Raw genomic sequence first — 16,838 nt, 5'->3', positions numbered from 1 at the left:
CACTGTACTGATAGAAAGCATAAGAGACAAGTATGATGCCAACTCCACTTGCTAATAAAAATACCTGAAATTAGTTTGCCAAGAGGTCAGCCAGGATACCCCAGTGTTGGTCCTTTAGTCATTGAATAGAATACCTAGACAGAGTACCTGTAGAAGAACACTTATACATTGCCAGATTCTTGGTTCTATTTGTATAGTGGAATGCAGAAAAAGAAAAATGAAGCACGGCCTTCACTCGAGCCAACTCTCTGATGGTCCAATGGCCTATTAAATGCCGCATTTCTCTTTGAATGAGACATTACATACGTTTACAGTCCAGTGTACCTCAAAATGCTATTTGCACTCCGCTAATGGTGATAAACCATACACGTCTGGTACATGCACTTCAATCCCCTACTTGCAAAAGTAACGGAAAAGGAACAGGAAAAGAAAAAGATAAGGTTTGTTCAGAGCAATGAAGTTCAAGAAGAAAACTGAAAATTTGAAAAAGGAAGTCCACAAACACAAACAATATCGGCCTTCATCAGAAGTTTCCCACATAATAGAACATCTGCAAGTAAATTGACTACAGTGGTGTTTGATGAAAATAAGGGATTATTTGCGTTTTAAGGTAGCATGCCAGAGGTATTTGGCAAGTAAAATTAAGATCTGGATCAACAGCTTTCGTTCGGAAAGTAAAAAAAAGAGAGGAATCATCAGTCTCCAATAATCTAGAAATCAAATTGAACTTCTGGTGATAATCAAGGACCCCTCAACTCGTTTTATGAAAAATTCAGTCAACTAGTTCTGTTGAATTTGTAATGCTATGGAAGAAAACAAAAGGCCAATAAGAGTTAGTGAGCAAGCTAAAAGGCTGCTACTTTCAAGTTTAAAGTTCCAACAAAGGAAAGATAAGGGTATCGCAACAACTTTATTTTGCAACTTCTCTGATATTTTTGGAAGCATCATTAAGGTCAAAGCGATGATCAGGAATGCTAAGGACTTGCTTAGACCAACAAAGTGAGCCCTAGTACTAGAATAATTGAACTTAGGATATAACAAAATAAATCTGTGAGAAGGTAATACCAACGGTGAGAAAAGGTAAAATAAAAAGAAACCAAGAAAAAAAAAAAGAGATACTAATTATTATAGTAAGAGGATGCATGGCACTATGAAATGACCAAGAAAAGCATATATTATAAAACTTGTTCTTGTCAAAGAAACGTTGCTCAACTACCTTATGCAAAAGAGACTGCAGTTCTTCTTGCCAATACCAAAAATATTTAGAGGCCATTGGGCATTAGACTAGTAGACAAAGTTACAGTGGACCACAAAATCAGATCAGCAGTCTGAGGTAACAGTACAGATTGCCCAACAATTAGGACAAAATCACTTCAATTCAATGCATGTGGCCCTCTACTGAGGAAACAGATCACAAATTGTCGATTAACCCGAGCGCTGGCAAGTTTATCAACTTGTCCAAAACATCTTTTCCTCATCATTTCTGCCAGCATAAGATTCTCTGAGCTAGAAAAGAACAGAGAATAGTGATTAATTTCCCTAATCGGTGATCTGGCATGAAATCAAATTAGCTAGACAACAAGCTATAACTAGTATCCTATTATCTCTTCTTCTTTTTCTTTTTCTTTTCTTCAGTTCTTATGCATGAAACTCAGAATTGGACTGCAATATTCATAGATTTCTATCTTATCCTAACGAAAATAATTTCTGTTTCAAAAACAACAACTTTAGGCTTTGAGAAATCTTGAAACAATGAAAAATAACCGGTGCTGTGACTATCCACATAATAAGATGCATCAAAGCTTAATTGGGGTGATGCTTTTCAATGTCCTAAAGGTCGAAATATGATCAGATTGCGTGCATCGTTATGCTGTTTCTATGAAGCCATCAACTTGCAGCTTCTTGGTGATAATAAGGTGAGCTAGGACTGGATATCACCTATCCAGTAATTTGAGTCCTAATTTTTGTCCAGACCCACCACTGTTACTCTCCATGTCCATGTTGCGGTAGGTGAAGTATATAGGAACCATCAAGTTTGTGGACCAGTTTTTTTTTTTTTTGGCATACAAGGACCTAAAATCTGCACTACTGGCACCGGTTTTAATTGGGCCTTTATCAGATCCAGGTACCGATTTGATAGTTTAAACCTGTACAGTTATAGTAATTGTCTTCAGCGATCAAGTTTGAAATGATGTGACAATTGAACTTAATGATAGAAATGCCAAATGTGATTATCTAGGATAAAGAAAAGGGTATCGCAGTGCAATTAAGACAAAGCAGTGACAGTTATCGCTCTAAAATGAATATAATCAAGTTCTTCTTGTCCACATCCTGAAACGATGGGCACTGGTGCTCTTGTATTCATCTCCCCAGTTGCTACAGATATGAACTTAAGACCACGAAACATGGCAAAATTTAGATCTTTGTTTTTTTTATAAACACAAATTTTAGATATAAATTTAATATATTGTAGCCTCAAACTGCCAGAACCACATTACCACTAATGTCTGAGTCAAACTATACTATCATTCGATCCCCACTCTTTCTTCCTGAACCCTTCTTCTTTCTTTCTTTTTTATTTTTTGAAAAAATGAACCCTTCTTCTTTCAAATTGCTGGATTCAATAATGCACATTTTAAGAATATACGATCAAGGTAAGAGTGGTTATGTTATAATCCTTGAATTGGCCCCAGCCAGCCAATTTATTCAGGACGCTTCTTCTAGTATAAATGTATAATCATATTACAAAACCGACTCCTCATTCAGATCGGGACGATGCAGGCGATAAATACCAAGACAGAGCTTAAATTAATTGCCAGAGAAAAGGATACAAATATTCTAATATTGAAGAACTTCTAGATTGATCCAATGCTGGCTAACTTACTCCAGCCAAACAAACCAAAGATCCAAGGCAGGATCGAACTCTTTCGATCTAAGAAAGAGACTAAGTCGAGCTCGAGAGCTTAAACAAAATGCTTGAAAAGAACAATACGGATCAAGACCCTATCAACTGGGTAAATAAACCGAACGGAGAAGAGCTAAAGATTTCGAGCGACGAACTCACCGGTAGATCTGAGCATCTCATTGCTACCATCCGCGAACCAATCGGACTAGCGATGCGGGATTCCTGGGAGGGGATCTTAGGGCATCACGAGGAGAGAGACGAGAGGGAGAGAAAGAAGAAGAAGAAGAAGAAGAAGAAGAAGAAGAAGAGGCCATCGGAAAGAGAGATGTGATCGTGAAGGCTTTCCGCGTTCTTGATGATTTCAAGTTTGGTGGTACATACCGACTACCGAGCATATACCACGGTGGAGAGCCAATCACAATTCGCCAACTGGGCTCATCCTGAGGTTACGAGGCGCGACTCGGCTCAAGGGACCGCCTATTAAGCTTAACAAGTAAATATCACCGCAACAGCAGGGGTACAATCGTCTTCTTAACGATACCAAATTCTTTTTTGTTAGACAATAAAATTTTGATCCCTCGTGTCATTTCTATTACCCTTTGCACTATTACAGATTTTGGTCTCTAACGTTAGAGGAGACTTTTGTACTCGCCAAAATTAGTTCTTAATATAATCTTTTATATTTTTTTTAAAAACTTGTCCAAAAACTATTCAAAATTATTAGGCCCCTACTGACAAATATGATCAGTACGATCGGAAATTATTGTGATTCTATAAATAGGTTAAGGGGTTATTGTGATTGTAAGATTTATGTATGAGGCTGAAGTTTGAGAGAAAAATATATATATAAATTTGAAGAAGATAATATTTTGGCTAAAAATGAAATCATGTGTCAAATTTCTATTAGAAATCTTAACGAAGAACCCACTTGATGATTTTTGAATAGTTAAAGAGATCAACTGTAGCAAAGAAAAATTCTATAATTATAAAGGTCAAAGAAGTGTAATTAACTTCTTTTTTTACTTCTTCTTCTTCTTCTTCTCCTTTTTCAACTAGCTGTGGAGGGTAAAAAGTAAATATTTGACAATATTTGAGGGACATCTTGCAAAATATTAGCTTGGCGTCTAAGCAACTTCAAACCTAATGGCCCATTGCCCATTGGCGACTGTTAGCTTGACTGTCGAAAGGGTTGAAGGGTAGACTGTCAACTTACCATGCACACATAATAGTCATTTGCCATGCTCATAAAAAAATAGTATACCTAATAGAATGTCCTAGTAAAACATTCAACTACCTTTCTTAACCCCTACTACATATATATGAATAACGAGCTCAGTTGTTCTACCTTCTTCAGTGATCCAAGAATGGCTCCCAAAAGAGTGCAAACCGCGTCCCTCCTCATCCTTCTTTGGCTTTCAACTGTAGATTCGATCCCCAGTGAGTTTTCCTTTGCTGGATATGACCTTTCCTCCAACGCGACGGAGCATGCGACGGTGCTCTTCGAGCAGTGGCGAGAGAAGCACGGCAAAGTGTACGCATATCCGGCTGAGAGGGAGCAAAGATTTGAGAGCTTCCGGAAGAACCTCGAGTACGTCGTACGGCAGAGGAATGCGAGAGAGGAAGGAGCCGCATCATCTGGTCATTTTGTAGGACTCAACAAGTTTGCTGATCTGAGTAATGAGGAATTCAGAGCCAGGTACTTGAGTAGGATGCTGAGGACTAGAGAGACGAAGAAGCTGCGCAGGGTGGAGGAGATGGCCATGGGAGGGAGGGAGGAGAGCTGCGAAGCGCCTAGCTCGCTTGACTGGAGGAAGAGAGGAGCAGTCACTGGAGTAAAAGACCAAGGAGATTGTGGTTAGTACTATCTGTTCATTCTCTCAGTATTGTCTGTAATATTAATGAAAGCAAGCAAACTAATTGTCTATTTCCATGTATGCTCTCTTTATTTTTGTTTTTATTTTATTTTGGTGAAAATTGAAAACCTCATAAATGACTTCTTTCATTAATTATCCATTAGATTTTTAATTGGAAAATAATATATGAGTGTCACGTGATTAGTTTTACTCTTATTTTTGGAGAAAAGAAATAAATTAGATGTAAAGTAATTATTTAACATTTTCGGATAACACTGTCAGAGGGGTAAACGTTTTTCTATAATTTAAATGATCAATATATATTAAAAAGAAAGATAAAAAAAAATTGTATGTAAATTAAAATAAGACAACAGAAGATTATTTCAAAAGAAAATATGAGCTAAGCTAAACATACCTTTTCCAGGAAATTAATAGACAAATTATGCCGTCTTACAAGTTATATATGATCAGTAGGCAATTTCCATCTTCATAAGTAAATACACAGAAACAAATTATATGGTAATTGCATATGCATTTTATGGATGTTTATTTTTCCTACCTACAGCATTTAAATTTATCACCATGCATCACTACTCTCGCATTTGTTGCAGGGAGCTGCTGGGCATTCTCTTCAACAGGAGCAATGGAAGGCATAAATGCTATAACCACAGGAGACCTTATCAGCCTCTCTGAGCAAGAACTTGTTGACTGTGACACAACAAGTGAAGGGTGTGAAGGAGGTTACATGGATTATGCATTCGAGTGGGTTGTAAATAATGGAGGAATCGACACAGAATCGAACTATCCATACACTGGGAAAGATGGCATATGTAACATTGAAGAGGTAAAATATTGAAGCATCAAACTACTTTTTAATTGCATTGATAGAAAAATAAGAAGCAGAGTAAACTAATGTGTGTAACTAATGATCAGGAGAACATCAAAGTGGTCGAAATTGATGGATACCAAGATGTAGCTCAAAATGAAGCGGCGCTTCTCTGCGCCGTCGTCCAGCAGCCAGTCAGTGTTGGTATTGATGGATCATCGTTGGACTTTCAGCTATATACAGGAGTAAGTAAGTAAGTAAGCTAATTAATGTGACATTATTAATGTCTTCTTGATACCAAAAGATGAACAATTTTACTTTTCATCAGGGAATCTATGATGGAGATTGCTCAAGCAATCCAGATGACATCGACCATGCAGTACTGATCGTGGGTTATGGATCACAAGACAATGTAGACTACTGGATTGTGAAAAACTCATGGGGCACAAGTTGGGGAATGCAAGGATATATATACATCAGAAGGAATACAGGATTACCTTATGGTGTTTGTGCAATTGACGCAATGGCTTCCTACCCCACAAAAGAATCCACTTCTTCACCTCCTTACCCTTCACCTGCCATTTCACCGCCGGCGCCGACGCCGCCTAGCCCTTCACCAACCATATGTGGAGATTTATCATACTGTCCATCTGGGGAGACTTGTTGTTGCCTACTCCAGTTTGGAGAGTATTGCCTTCTCTATGGTTGCTGCGCTTATGAGAATGCCGTGTGCTGTGCTGGGACTATCTACTGCTGTCCCCATGACTACCCAATTTGTGACATACAAGATGGGCTCTGTCTCCAGGTTTTGAATCTTTATTGACTCAAAAACACTGTTAAGATGATTATAGGACAATACTAGTATAATAATACATCGAATAATCTCCTAATTTATACCTCTCCTTTCCTGCAGAGCAACAGAGACTTCATAGGTGTAGCAGCGAAGAGACTAAAGCTCGCAAAGCATAAGCTACCATGGACAAAGTTTGAAGGGGAGTCTAACTACTATCAACCTCAGTTGTGGAAGAGAGGCGGTCTTGAACTCGAAGCCATGTAAAATTCACTGCTGCAAAATAAATAAATTTGAAGAGATGGGTTTAATCCCCCCAATGTTTAGATAAAGGATTTGGGGCTGGACTAATCCTTGGGCCAATTCATCGTCCTCTTACTAGCATTCTCGATCCTGGGCCTGGCCCACCTTTTAAAATATATATATATATATATATATATATATATATATATATATATATTTATATTTGATGAAGATTAAAACTCTGGTATAGTAACTTTTCTTTTTATATTAGGAAACGAGGGAGATAATTAACTCCTAAGTGCTGCTTTTTAGAGATCTTTAAAACGTGAATAAGATCCATCCATGCATGTGAATGCTGTACCTACATCTCACGTGCAGCATGGCGATGCATGTGTGGCGACGAATAATTCTTCTAGTTGAGGCGGAGGATGCGGGCGCTGTCAGCAACCAAACACGTGACACATCTCTCCAGCTAAGCACTTGGCCTCTCTTTTTACTCCATACGTATTTACTAAGAGACCCTCAGAGAACGAACATTTTGATATGAGGACATCTTTACTCGTGAATCTGACTACGAAACTACGCTGCGTTAGTTTGATAGGCGATAAAGAAGGAACAAGGTCAAAGTCAAGTGTGGGGTCTCGTTTTGGCGTCGTTTGGTTGAAGGAATGTGACTTATGTTAGAAATTTCATGCCCTAATTAGGAGACAATCCGATAATATAATATATAGTTGGTGGAATTTTAACTGTGGAGGACTTCACTGACACTGACATGTTATCAACTTAAAACTCTACTGCTCATTTTTAAACACAAAATAAACCCACTCCTTCACCCACCAATCTCTCTCTCTCTCTCTCTCTCTCTCTCTCTCTCTCTCTCTCTCTCTCTCTACTTACATCTCTAAACATTATTATGTTCATCGACCAAACAATAATTGCCATATTCCATCACTACATGATGGTGAGCTATATATGGAGGAGTTTGAACCGCATGGTATATAAGTTAGAAAATTAACCAGACCATGTCTCTCTGTTCATTCTATGGCCAGTTTCTTCTATAAGCCGGACATTAATCGCACCTTGTAGGAAAAGGTGCCAACCTTATGATTTCGTTTCTCTTTAATCATTACCAATGTCATCATAACAAGTTGTCACGTAGTCCATCATTGGAACTAGGAAACATTATATATATATATATATATATATATATATATATATATATATATTTCCGATAGAGAGAGTTTACGAAGCATTATAATTAAACCTCAAAAGGCTGGTAGGAGGAAATGGCAGTTTAGTGCAAATGGAAAATGATGCAGAATTGCATATACGTTGTATAAGAATTGGAAGTAGAAAAGGATCTTTTAAGATCATGTCTTTAAGAAGAAATATCTATCGATAAGTAAGTGACTGTGACTTGCCTCCTGGACTATTTGGCTGTGCTATTGTTTATGTCTGCTTATGTAAAACATGATGATATAGTCTGCATCAGATATATGTCAACCATTGCAATCATTTGCCGCAAATTTGTTACCTCCTATAACTCTTTTGCACTCGGAAAGGATATAAGGACATACACGTATTAATTATTGGGTATATAACCATCACTGTTACTTCTTACCTGTAGAACTTTGTGAATGTATATTAATGTTCTTTGAGGTTGATAGGAATTAAGTTCCGAACAGTGAGTTCTCTCTCTGTATGCATATTATTAAGAATTAATACGTAACGTGAATTAATGCACTTGTTATGATTACTCTAATGTATATCGGCATTAGCGACGAAATTTAAACTTGGCAACTATGAAGAAATTACCTGTTCACACCAACTTCTTAGAGAAATGATAAAAGCAAGCATGTACTTCATGTCACTTTTACGATCTAGGAAATTCAAAATAATTTACTTTCAGCTATTTTGCCTAATCTGTACTAGTATGCTGAAGATCCTAATATAGTACTTATTTAATATATCAACCAGGGAAACACACAATATTTCAAGAATTAGAAGAAGAATAAAAAAGGAGCATAATTTACACTAATTAATCAGCTATCATTATAGAGGTCTCATTAGAAGGATTCCCCAAGGACGTGCTAATTCATGGTAACAACAAAGCGATGCAATTAAGACGACCGAAGTCATGATGAGAAGTAATTAAAAACTTTAGCTACTACCACTAAATGCATGGTCTCAAATGAACCCTTGGGCTAAACCTTATTTGATCGATATGCAGCACAACTATGCAAATTCTTAAGGCCTTGAGACAAGTACTTGAAAGATCTCACTCCAATGCCTTAATTGACATGGTCAGATCTAAAGTACTCATCCCCAAAGCGGCCTTCTTGCTGCTACCTGTCTCAGTACTAGTTTCTTTCCGTCGCATGGAAGTCGGCGGCGAGATCGATAGCGAGAGCGCGCTATCGACTTCGTTACCTCCATCGTCCACCAAGATGGGGCTCAAGCTCAGCTGCAAATTTGGCGTCATCCTCATCTTCTTCACATCTCTCAAGGTGGTATCTCTTCTCTCGAGCAGCTCGTCTACTTTTGTTACGGACTCGTGCTCTTGATATTTCTCCAACTGCACCAACAAAATCAAGGAATTAATCAATTTTAACACACACTTAATGAGCCTAGCTACAACTTTATGATGTAGAAGATTGATTCATTAATTTATTACCTCAAGGCGAAATGGATTTGCTAATTGATGAGACTCTAGTTTCTCGTTAATGACGACAGGATCTGATGAGTTGGAGTGAGCATTAATGCTGCTGCTGCTTCCGCAGTAGTAGTAGCTCCTACTGAAGAATTGGTCCATGGGGATGGCCTTTGTGACTGGCCGAGAACTACTACCGATCCAATCGAAGCTGCTGCGGCTACCGGCCACTTCGCGCGGCGGCGGCCAGCTCCTGTTTCCGGTGATCGCATCCCTCACGTCGAACAAATGGGAGGTTGATGGCTTTCCATCTTTCTTAAAGATCATGTCGTGTATTAATCCCTTCGCGGGGCCTTGATCCTTGATCGAACTAGCTCTTGATATTGCCTGCTGGTTGAAAGCCCACTCTTGGCGCCTGCCATATATAATTAATTAGTTTTGAGTTCAAGGCTTAGGATATATACATCTTGGTCTTGTTCTTCACATATATATCTCTCATTTACCGTAAGTTGCAGTTCTTGAAATCAAACGGCTGTTGGAATTGTGGTCGTTGGAGAAGACTTCTTGAAGCAAAGAGGCCTCCATTTTCAAACCTGAAGGGTTGTGATGAATTTACGGCTCTTTGGTAGAGCATCTCATGTAAGTGGCCACCTGCTCTTAGATGCAAATCCATTGGTGATATAACTGCATTGAGAACCCCAAATCAATTAATTCGTTCAAAGAAATGTCTATAAGTGCCAAAAGCGCGCAGTTCAATTATCATGATAGAAATTGATAAGAAAAGAGTGCAAGAGGTGTTCAAACCTGAAGAAATAGCTGCCTTCTCTTGCCCGGAATCGTCGAGCTTTTTGCTTCGGTACATCTGATGCAATCAAAAGGAAGGATAACTCAACAATATATCTCATAAGAATTAAACCAATTTAAGCCTTTTTGTTTCCTCTTTTCTCTTTTCTCTTACCTGTAAGTGACTTTTTACATGAGCAATACTGAGGCCCCTCACGTTCATCATCTGAAGAACCAACTTTGGCGTTGCTCCTGCGCCACCCATATCAACCAAATTAAAGAGGGGAGGAAAAAAAAAAGGTGAGAAGAAAAACCAAACAAGAGAAAAGTGATCCAAAAATTGGTAGAAGAAATCACCAAAGGAAAAGGGAAATTGAGACGAGTAGAAGCTTACTCTCTTGCCCCCCGAGCCTCTCGACGGCGTGGACGAACGACATATGGAGATCTGGGGTCCATCGCAATCTCGGCATTTTGGATCGGATATACTGCCTCACCGTCGGCACCCGCTCGCTGCTCTTATCATTCTTATCGTTATTGTTGTTGCTGTTGCAGTTGTTATTATTGCTGCTGCTATTGTTGCTGGAGGTTCGTCCTCCTGCAATATCCGTGGTGCTACCTCCATCATCATCGTAGTCGTCGTCCTCGTCCTCGTCCTCGTCATTATTATCATTATCGTCGCTCCCCTCCACCTCTCCCTCCTCGCTCCCCTCAACCACCTCCTCGTTGAGGTCTAGATTCGGCGACGGCCTCTTCCTACTTTGAGATCGGCTGCTCTCCGCTCTCTTCTCATCGTCTTCGTAGATTTCCACCACCTCCTTCTCCTTCCCTTCTCCCATATTCCTTCTCCCCCAATTCTCTCTCTACACTACCATGCCTGGCTTAGAATGATGAGGGCAGCGAAGGAGGGAGGAAGAAGAAGAGAAGACTGGGAGGGGAATAATTTTGATATAAATATAATTAATAAGGGTGCATGGAAGAAGAGGTTGTGGAAGTAATAAAAAAAACTATGATTTAATATAGTAGAAAAATGAGCAAGTATACCCTACATTGACTGATTTCCTATCATAATTCCTTTCTTTTATGCGTGGGGATAATGGAATAGTGTGGTGAGGGGGGGTAGGGTTGGGGGAGAGAGAGAGAGGAGGAGGATATATAGATGGAGAAAGGAGAGGTATGAGAGTTGACACTTGCAACCTTAGTGAAAGCTACAACTCCAAGTTAATTCTACCATACAAAATTTCCCCTACATGAAGATAGCCTTTCTAGTGCTAATTAGCTAACTTGGCTCCATCAAATTGCAACTTCTCTCATGCAATTTATCTGGGTAACTCTCTTAAAAGTGCTCCAAATCTCAGTGAATTAGATCTAACCCAATTGGGCCAAAACTTAGCACGTCTGGGGAAATATTGCTTTGAGTGTTTTTTGTCTTTGTAAATGATCTCGATTAGTAGAATATTCCACGCGACGGATATATAACTGACTATTTTTCATACATTACACTTTTATTTTTATTAATATCTGGTATATTTTTATTTCGGTCATGTAATCATACTCATCACACTAATTTATAAGGATAAAATAAAGAATCCTTAATACACCAAGTTGAGCTTGGAACTGGGAGGAGTTCAAGTGTCGTAGCATGCATAGCAAAAGTAACATTGGTATCTAATTACTATAAAAGATTTGATTAGTGATGTGGAGCTGCTGCGCTAGTGATGGGATCTCGTAATTTTATGTAGGCCGTCTTAATCGTTGTAGCTTGTATGACAACCTTAATTTGATAGTAGAAGTGTGAATTGTTCAACCATGTAAGATTCCTTCTTCTTCTTCTTTTTTTTTTTTTAAATTTACATTCTATAATATAGTGATTTCAATTTCAGTTTGTAGCTGCCTCGTAATCATTTACGAGAACTATTTCTATTTTGTACATTCCATGTATCAATACTATGTTAACTCTACTTTGTTCTCTAAAGCTAGCGCAAACTAATCTTAAAAAATACTACACATTTTGCCATTATACGAATATTTATCATACGATTCTTTCATTTTAATGCCTAAAAAGTAGGAATAGTTACTATAGAAATGAATTCAAGTAAATAATAACCATAGATACAAAATGACACTAATGCTCAGAAGAAGCATCTTTTAAAGTCATATAAGTTGGTATTTTTTATATTTGCTTATTTTATTTTCAAAGTAATACAAATAATATTTATTCTACGAGTTGTTATTAGGTTAATTTAACTTAGAGGGTTTTTGATAAAAAAATTTCTAAGCATTGTTCTAACTTGTGCATCCAAAAATATGTGATATAATTTGCCCATTGGATAAGGAGTAAATGCACATGCAAATCAAAAATTAACGAGTCTTTTCCGTAATTAACCTTTTAATGAAATAACTCATAGAAACAATAAGGTTAAGAACTTTAAACTTAATATATTATGATCTGCAACAGAGGAAGGATCATGGGTCAGGCACTGCCTGCTATGTTGCAGAAATCAAGATATGCTTCCGGAAAATATGAACTCCTGTCTCAATCGAACTAATGAGTCAGACTTGAATCAGCTACACGTTTCTTCCGACTTAGAAAAATTTTAACTTTTTTATTTATTTATTTTTTGCCAATCTTAATCGATGCAGAGATTATTCTGTGGACACCCACAAACGTATTGCTCTGCAATTCTCATATGCAAATTCTACAAGCCACCTAATAATTAATCAAGAATCTTGGTCATTATTCAAACCTAATAAGCTTAATTAACTTTCAAGTCCCTCAGGTCTCTGTGGGGGCAAACTAAAGTGCAATTTTCTCGAAACTACACTGAGAGGCTGGTCACCAGTGGATTGCTAATTACCCAACAAATTAGTTAATAATCCATCAGATGTTTCCTAGTTCCTACAACTTCGGCTGTAGATAAACCGCGCCCATAGTTTGTACAATTAGTTGTTAAAGTACACAAATATCTACTACGTTAGTTATAAAAAAAGCCATGCAAGTGGAATAAGTTTATTTTTTATAAATTGGTTAAAATTTCTTCTGGGCATTAATTTTCACCTAACGGATAAACATTAAAAATGCCTCAAATATAGCTAATTTAATCTTAAAGTTTAGTTCCCTTTTTTAACTTTTAATCTTAAAAGATTAAAATATCTTTGAGATATTTAAAATAAAATACATAGATCGAATGTCAAATATTGACATAATTAATAAGGTGTTTTTCTTTTACCTTCGTCATGTAATTACTCATAGAGCAGGTAGTAAAAAGGACCTTCTGGTTTCTTCCGTCCTTCTTTCTCTCTTAACGTCCATATCAGAGCAATACTAGCCATCCAAGTAAACCCCCTCTCCTCTTCTCTTAATAATTCTCATCATCCCATCAAGCGAAGTGGACCTGCCTCTCAACCACCAGAAGGTTTAAAAGTGGATGGGGTCACGGGTTAGGGTTTAAGTTTTAGAAGGAGATATATAAATTAATAACGTACGTCTCGCATCTATGATCTAGCCCATAAAATTCCAGTATCCACATAGAATAATGGAAATCCTATTCTTGGTCTACAGAATTGCTCATGTGAACTGAACCTTTCCCTCATATTTTTAGTCCCTCCTTTCCACTTTGACAGCTTGTCGTCGATCTAAGCTATGTTTTAACATATAAAATATGTACCTGATTAGCTTTACTAGTTGACCTCGGTTTGTATCTATCTTATAAACTAATGAAAGTTGATAGTTATGCTAAAATATATTCCCAAGCATACATTCGCGTCCACATCCATCAGCATTTATATATTTATATATGTATGTATGTATCTATCTATCTATATATATACTCTTTCTGGGGGCAAGTTTAGGGTTGCATACGTACGTAAATACGAGATGAAATATTACGTCACTATTGCCTGAGAAGACTTGACTTGGTACGTCTAATTTAATATCATATATTAACATCTATCTTTGAATCGAAAAAAGGAGGGGGGAAAAATAAAACTTCCATTGCATATACATTGCATATAGGAAGAAATGAATACATATTGCAGCTAAAAGAGGTATTGAGATTGTGATTAATATCATCAAACTACCAACCGAAACTTGTCAACTATCCTCAAATCATGGAAGACGTGAAATCTAGGTTGGTTAGGTGGGGAGGAAGGGTGGATGCATGGAAAAGTTTGGGCTCATGATTACTACCATTTAAGGCAAGGAAAGATGTTCATGCCATCCCCGCGAGTGGAAAGCTATGCACCCGTGCAAGAATCAATCGGCCGCTCTAGATTTGGTAAAGCTAACTAATTAAGAGTATATACGAGTCTAGTCTTAAAAGTTAGTATTTCATTGATGTACAAAGGTTTGTTGACTCAAATCCAATCAAGTTAGAATTGTTCGGGTTCGAGTTATAAATGGATCAGAGTGTATCCAATCATATGGTATACGTATTTTATTTTTACATTTATTTAAGACATCTGTATTGTATATATATATATCGTAATAATCATAGCAACTTTGCGTAAGCTAAGTTACAATAATCATAGATAAGTCAAATGATAAATAAGATGTTGTTGATAGTAAAATTAAGAGACGAATATTAGCTACGAGAGAAGATAATTAATTAAATTAACATGACTATTTGAGACTTATAAGTCCCAATTTAATATTTAATTCGTCCATAGGTACCAAACAAACTGAGAACGAAAAGATCGTCGCACTGTTAATTAAACACTATTTACTTTCTTAGTTTTTTGCCACCATGCATGCTGATCTGGTAGATCTCTAGTCTTATAACAAATTATGGAACTAGCACGTCACTGGTAAAGCCAGTGGAAGATGGTAGTTGAACGAAGGATTAATTTAGAGAAAAATGCATCATAAGTTTGACAGAAACTAGTGGGTTTATGAGTCTACGAGGATCTGACGAGGATAATATATATGTGGACTTGTCATGCAAATTAATGGCTCTCCGTACGTAAATAGAATAGTTTGGAGAAGGTGGGAAGGTGATACTTATATATAAAAAAAATTAAGAAGAATCAGAGAGAATTAATTTCTCATCCTGGGTGGTTGTTCAGGGATAGTTACTGTGAAGTCTCTAGCTGCCTTCTATCAGCAGTCAAAATGTAGAATAATTTCATATTGGAGAGAGAGGGAAAGCGCAAGATTGTTTCACTTTTTTGCTATAGCTTGGTGCCTCTCTCCACATAAATAATCAAATTTGCATCGTCACACAGCTCAAAAATAAAAAAAACTCGAATATATTTTTCGATGATGACCGGAAGTATAAGATCCGATATAATCAGTTCAAGTGTATTATTAGATATGTGTCCGCGTATTAATCACACACATTCAATAAGTACCCGCTCTAATCATACAACTATCTTTACATTACATTTCAAATATAATTATAATTATACAATGTGCCTGATCGATGAGTTACAAGTATGATTCACAACGGATCACCCCAACATTGATCTCCACATAGTAAACAAGTAAACAACCACACTAGATGGAACAGTCTCATCAAACCTATACTTCCATGTGGTCCCTCTCCGAATGCAGCATAGTCCAAGATAACAGTGTCGTCTTTGTTGGTCTAGTTAATTTACTAGGCAATGTACACTTCCCAAGTCCAAACAAAGAAGACAGAATACTTTGGGCATGGGGCTAATTAGTAGACAACAAACGAGGAGTTAAACATATATAGATGAGAGAGAGAGAGAGGGGTATAGTGTTGGGAATATCACAGTGGAAGGTTTGTCTGCAATTAAAGCCAATTATTCGAGACTCGTCACTCTCCCCCATCGTTATCCCAAAAGTCCAACTATTTACTTTCCACGATCAATTTGAAATATATAAATATATCAGAGAGGAGCTCACCCCAAAAGGCAAAGAGAATTTTGCGCTGCATGTCGTGGCCTGTGAGAAAGGGATTGGATCGATTAATTATTTTTATAATTATGCTGTCAGCTATGTTAATTTTTGTAAGTAAGATGAGGCCTCGGGAGAAGACTAGATCAACGATGAGGGAGAATTGTTTAGAGGATTAGGTGACAGGCTAAATCACATGGAATCTCTATCCTAACATATTTCTTTATTAAATTGGAGTACATTGGGGCTCATATTTGTGTAATTATAGATTAAAAGGTTGGAATCTGATATCTTTCGCACGTAAATCATTAGGTATCATGTTTTAATACTTTTGAGATGTCATGAACTGCTATTAAAAATATTCTATATTTTGTGTTTATTATTAATATTTATCCTTCAACTTTTAATTTTATTTTTATTGTCTCAATTTTAATACTCCAACTAAATTAAATTTAACCTAATATGTCAACATGCATCCTTATTTTAGAGACAGATGCCAGTCACTTCACTATACACAAAGTTTTCAAACACAATAGAGATCTAAAATTTGGCATATTGCGGAAAATACCCGATTCATAAGTCAAACAAGTAGAGCTTAATTAACATATTTTCGTTGCATAAACCAATCATATATTAACAATATGCAGCATGAAGCACAAGAGACCTTGATGCACTACAGGTCTACAGCACTAATCTACATGCATACATATATATATATATATACACACGTAGATATGGATGCTTGTGCTCATCCGACAACCATAGAGATTCCAAATTGCATAGAGGACAAATATTCCAGGCCTCAAACTAATATCCTACTCCTACTATAGTACTAATATTATTAAGTATCACGCAAATATATATAGTTGCAGTCTTTATTGTAGCAATATAAAATATAGTGGATTTTGTAGATTAATTATATCCTCCCTCT

At 37.1% G+C, this 16,838-nt stretch overlaps 2 protein-coding genes and 1 long non-coding RNA gene across 4 annotated transcripts; 1 reads left to right on the top strand and 2 right to left on the bottom strand.

Moving 5' to 3' along the window:
* Positions 1-154: 154 nt before the first annotated feature.
* LOC140791910 (uncharacterized) lies at positions 155-3,333 on the bottom strand. Its single transcript, XR_012109651.1, has 3 exons — positions 3,065-3,333; positions 1,217-1,506; positions 155-393 (listed from the first exon to the last, which is right to left on the bottom strand). It is a non-coding gene; the product is annotated as an uncharacterized lncRNA (long non-coding RNA).
* Positions 3,334-4,162: 829 nt separating this feature from the next.
* On the top strand, positions 4,163-6,706 carry LOC140791861 (low-temperature-induced cysteine proteinase-like). Its single transcript, XM_073142549.1, has 5 exons — positions 4,163-4,759; positions 5,370-5,602; positions 5,692-5,829; positions 5,913-6,389; positions 6,498-6,706. Exons 1-5 carry the CDS (start codon positions 4,225-4,227, stop codon positions 6,639-6,641), a joined length of 1,527 nt encoding a protein of 508 aa, XP_072998650.1. The 5' UTR covers positions 4,163-4,224; the 3' UTR covers positions 6,642-6,706.
* A 1,939-nt stretch (positions 6,707-8,645) lies between these two features.
* Positions 8,646-11,168, bottom strand: LOC140792437 (uncharacterized). 2 transcript variants are annotated; one of them, XM_073143438.1, is made up of 7 exons: positions 11,097-11,138; positions 10,445-10,975; positions 10,226-10,302; positions 10,072-10,129; positions 9,771-9,951; positions 9,292-9,682; positions 8,646-9,192 (listed from the first exon to the last, which is right to left on the bottom strand). In XM_073143438.1, exons 2-7 carry the CDS (start codon positions 10,884-10,886, stop codon positions 8,896-8,898), a joined length of 1,446 nt encoding a protein of 481 aa, XP_072999539.1. In that variant the 5' UTR covers positions 10,887-10,975; positions 11,097-11,138; the 3' UTR covers positions 8,646-8,895. The 2 variants fall into 2 exon arrangements, with proteins under 2 accessions (XP_072999539.1, XP_072999538.1); XM_073143437.1 differs by having other exon boundaries at positions 10,445-11,168.
* Between the last annotated feature and the right edge of the window lie 5,670 nt (positions 11,169-16,838).

The sequence above is a fragment of the Typha latifolia genome, chromosome 7, assembly GCF_019914945.1.
Source record: "Typha latifolia isolate L0001 chromosome 7, TyphaL0001v2, whole genome shotgun sequence".
NCBI lineage: Eukaryota > Viridiplantae > Streptophyta > Magnoliopsida > Poales > Typhaceae > Typha > Typha latifolia.
The sequence above is the reverse complement of the archived record's forward strand: the minus strand, read 5'-3'. Positions and strand labels throughout refer to the sequence as shown.

Excerpts from the sequence above, each read along its gene's own strand:
- LOC140791861 (XM_073142549.1), top strand. The coding sequence starts at position 4,225 with ATGAATAACGAGCTCAGTTGTTCTACCTTCTTCAGTGATCCAAGAATG. Across the intron at positions 4,760-5,369 it reads AAAAGACCAAGGAGATTGTG|GGAGCTGCTGGGCATTCTCT; the intron begins GTTAGTACTATC and ends CATTTGTTGCAG. Across the intron at positions 6,390-6,497 it reads AAGATGGGCTCTGTCTCCAG|AGCAACAGAGACTTCATAGG; the intron begins GTTTTGAATCTT and ends CCTTTCCTGCAG.
- LOC140792437 (XM_073143437.1), bottom strand. The coding sequence starts at position 10,886 with ATGGGAGAAGGGAAGGAGAAGGAGGTGGTGGAAATCTACGAAGACGAT. Across the intron at positions 9,683-9,770 it reads TTCAAGAACTGCAACTTACG|GCGCCAAGAGTGGGCTTTCA; the intron begins GTAAATGAGAGA and ends TATATATGGCAG. Across the intron at positions 9,193-9,291 it reads CAAATCCATTTCGCCTTGAG|TTGGAGAAATATCAAGAGCA; the intron begins GTAATAAATTAA and ends TTGTTGGTGCAG.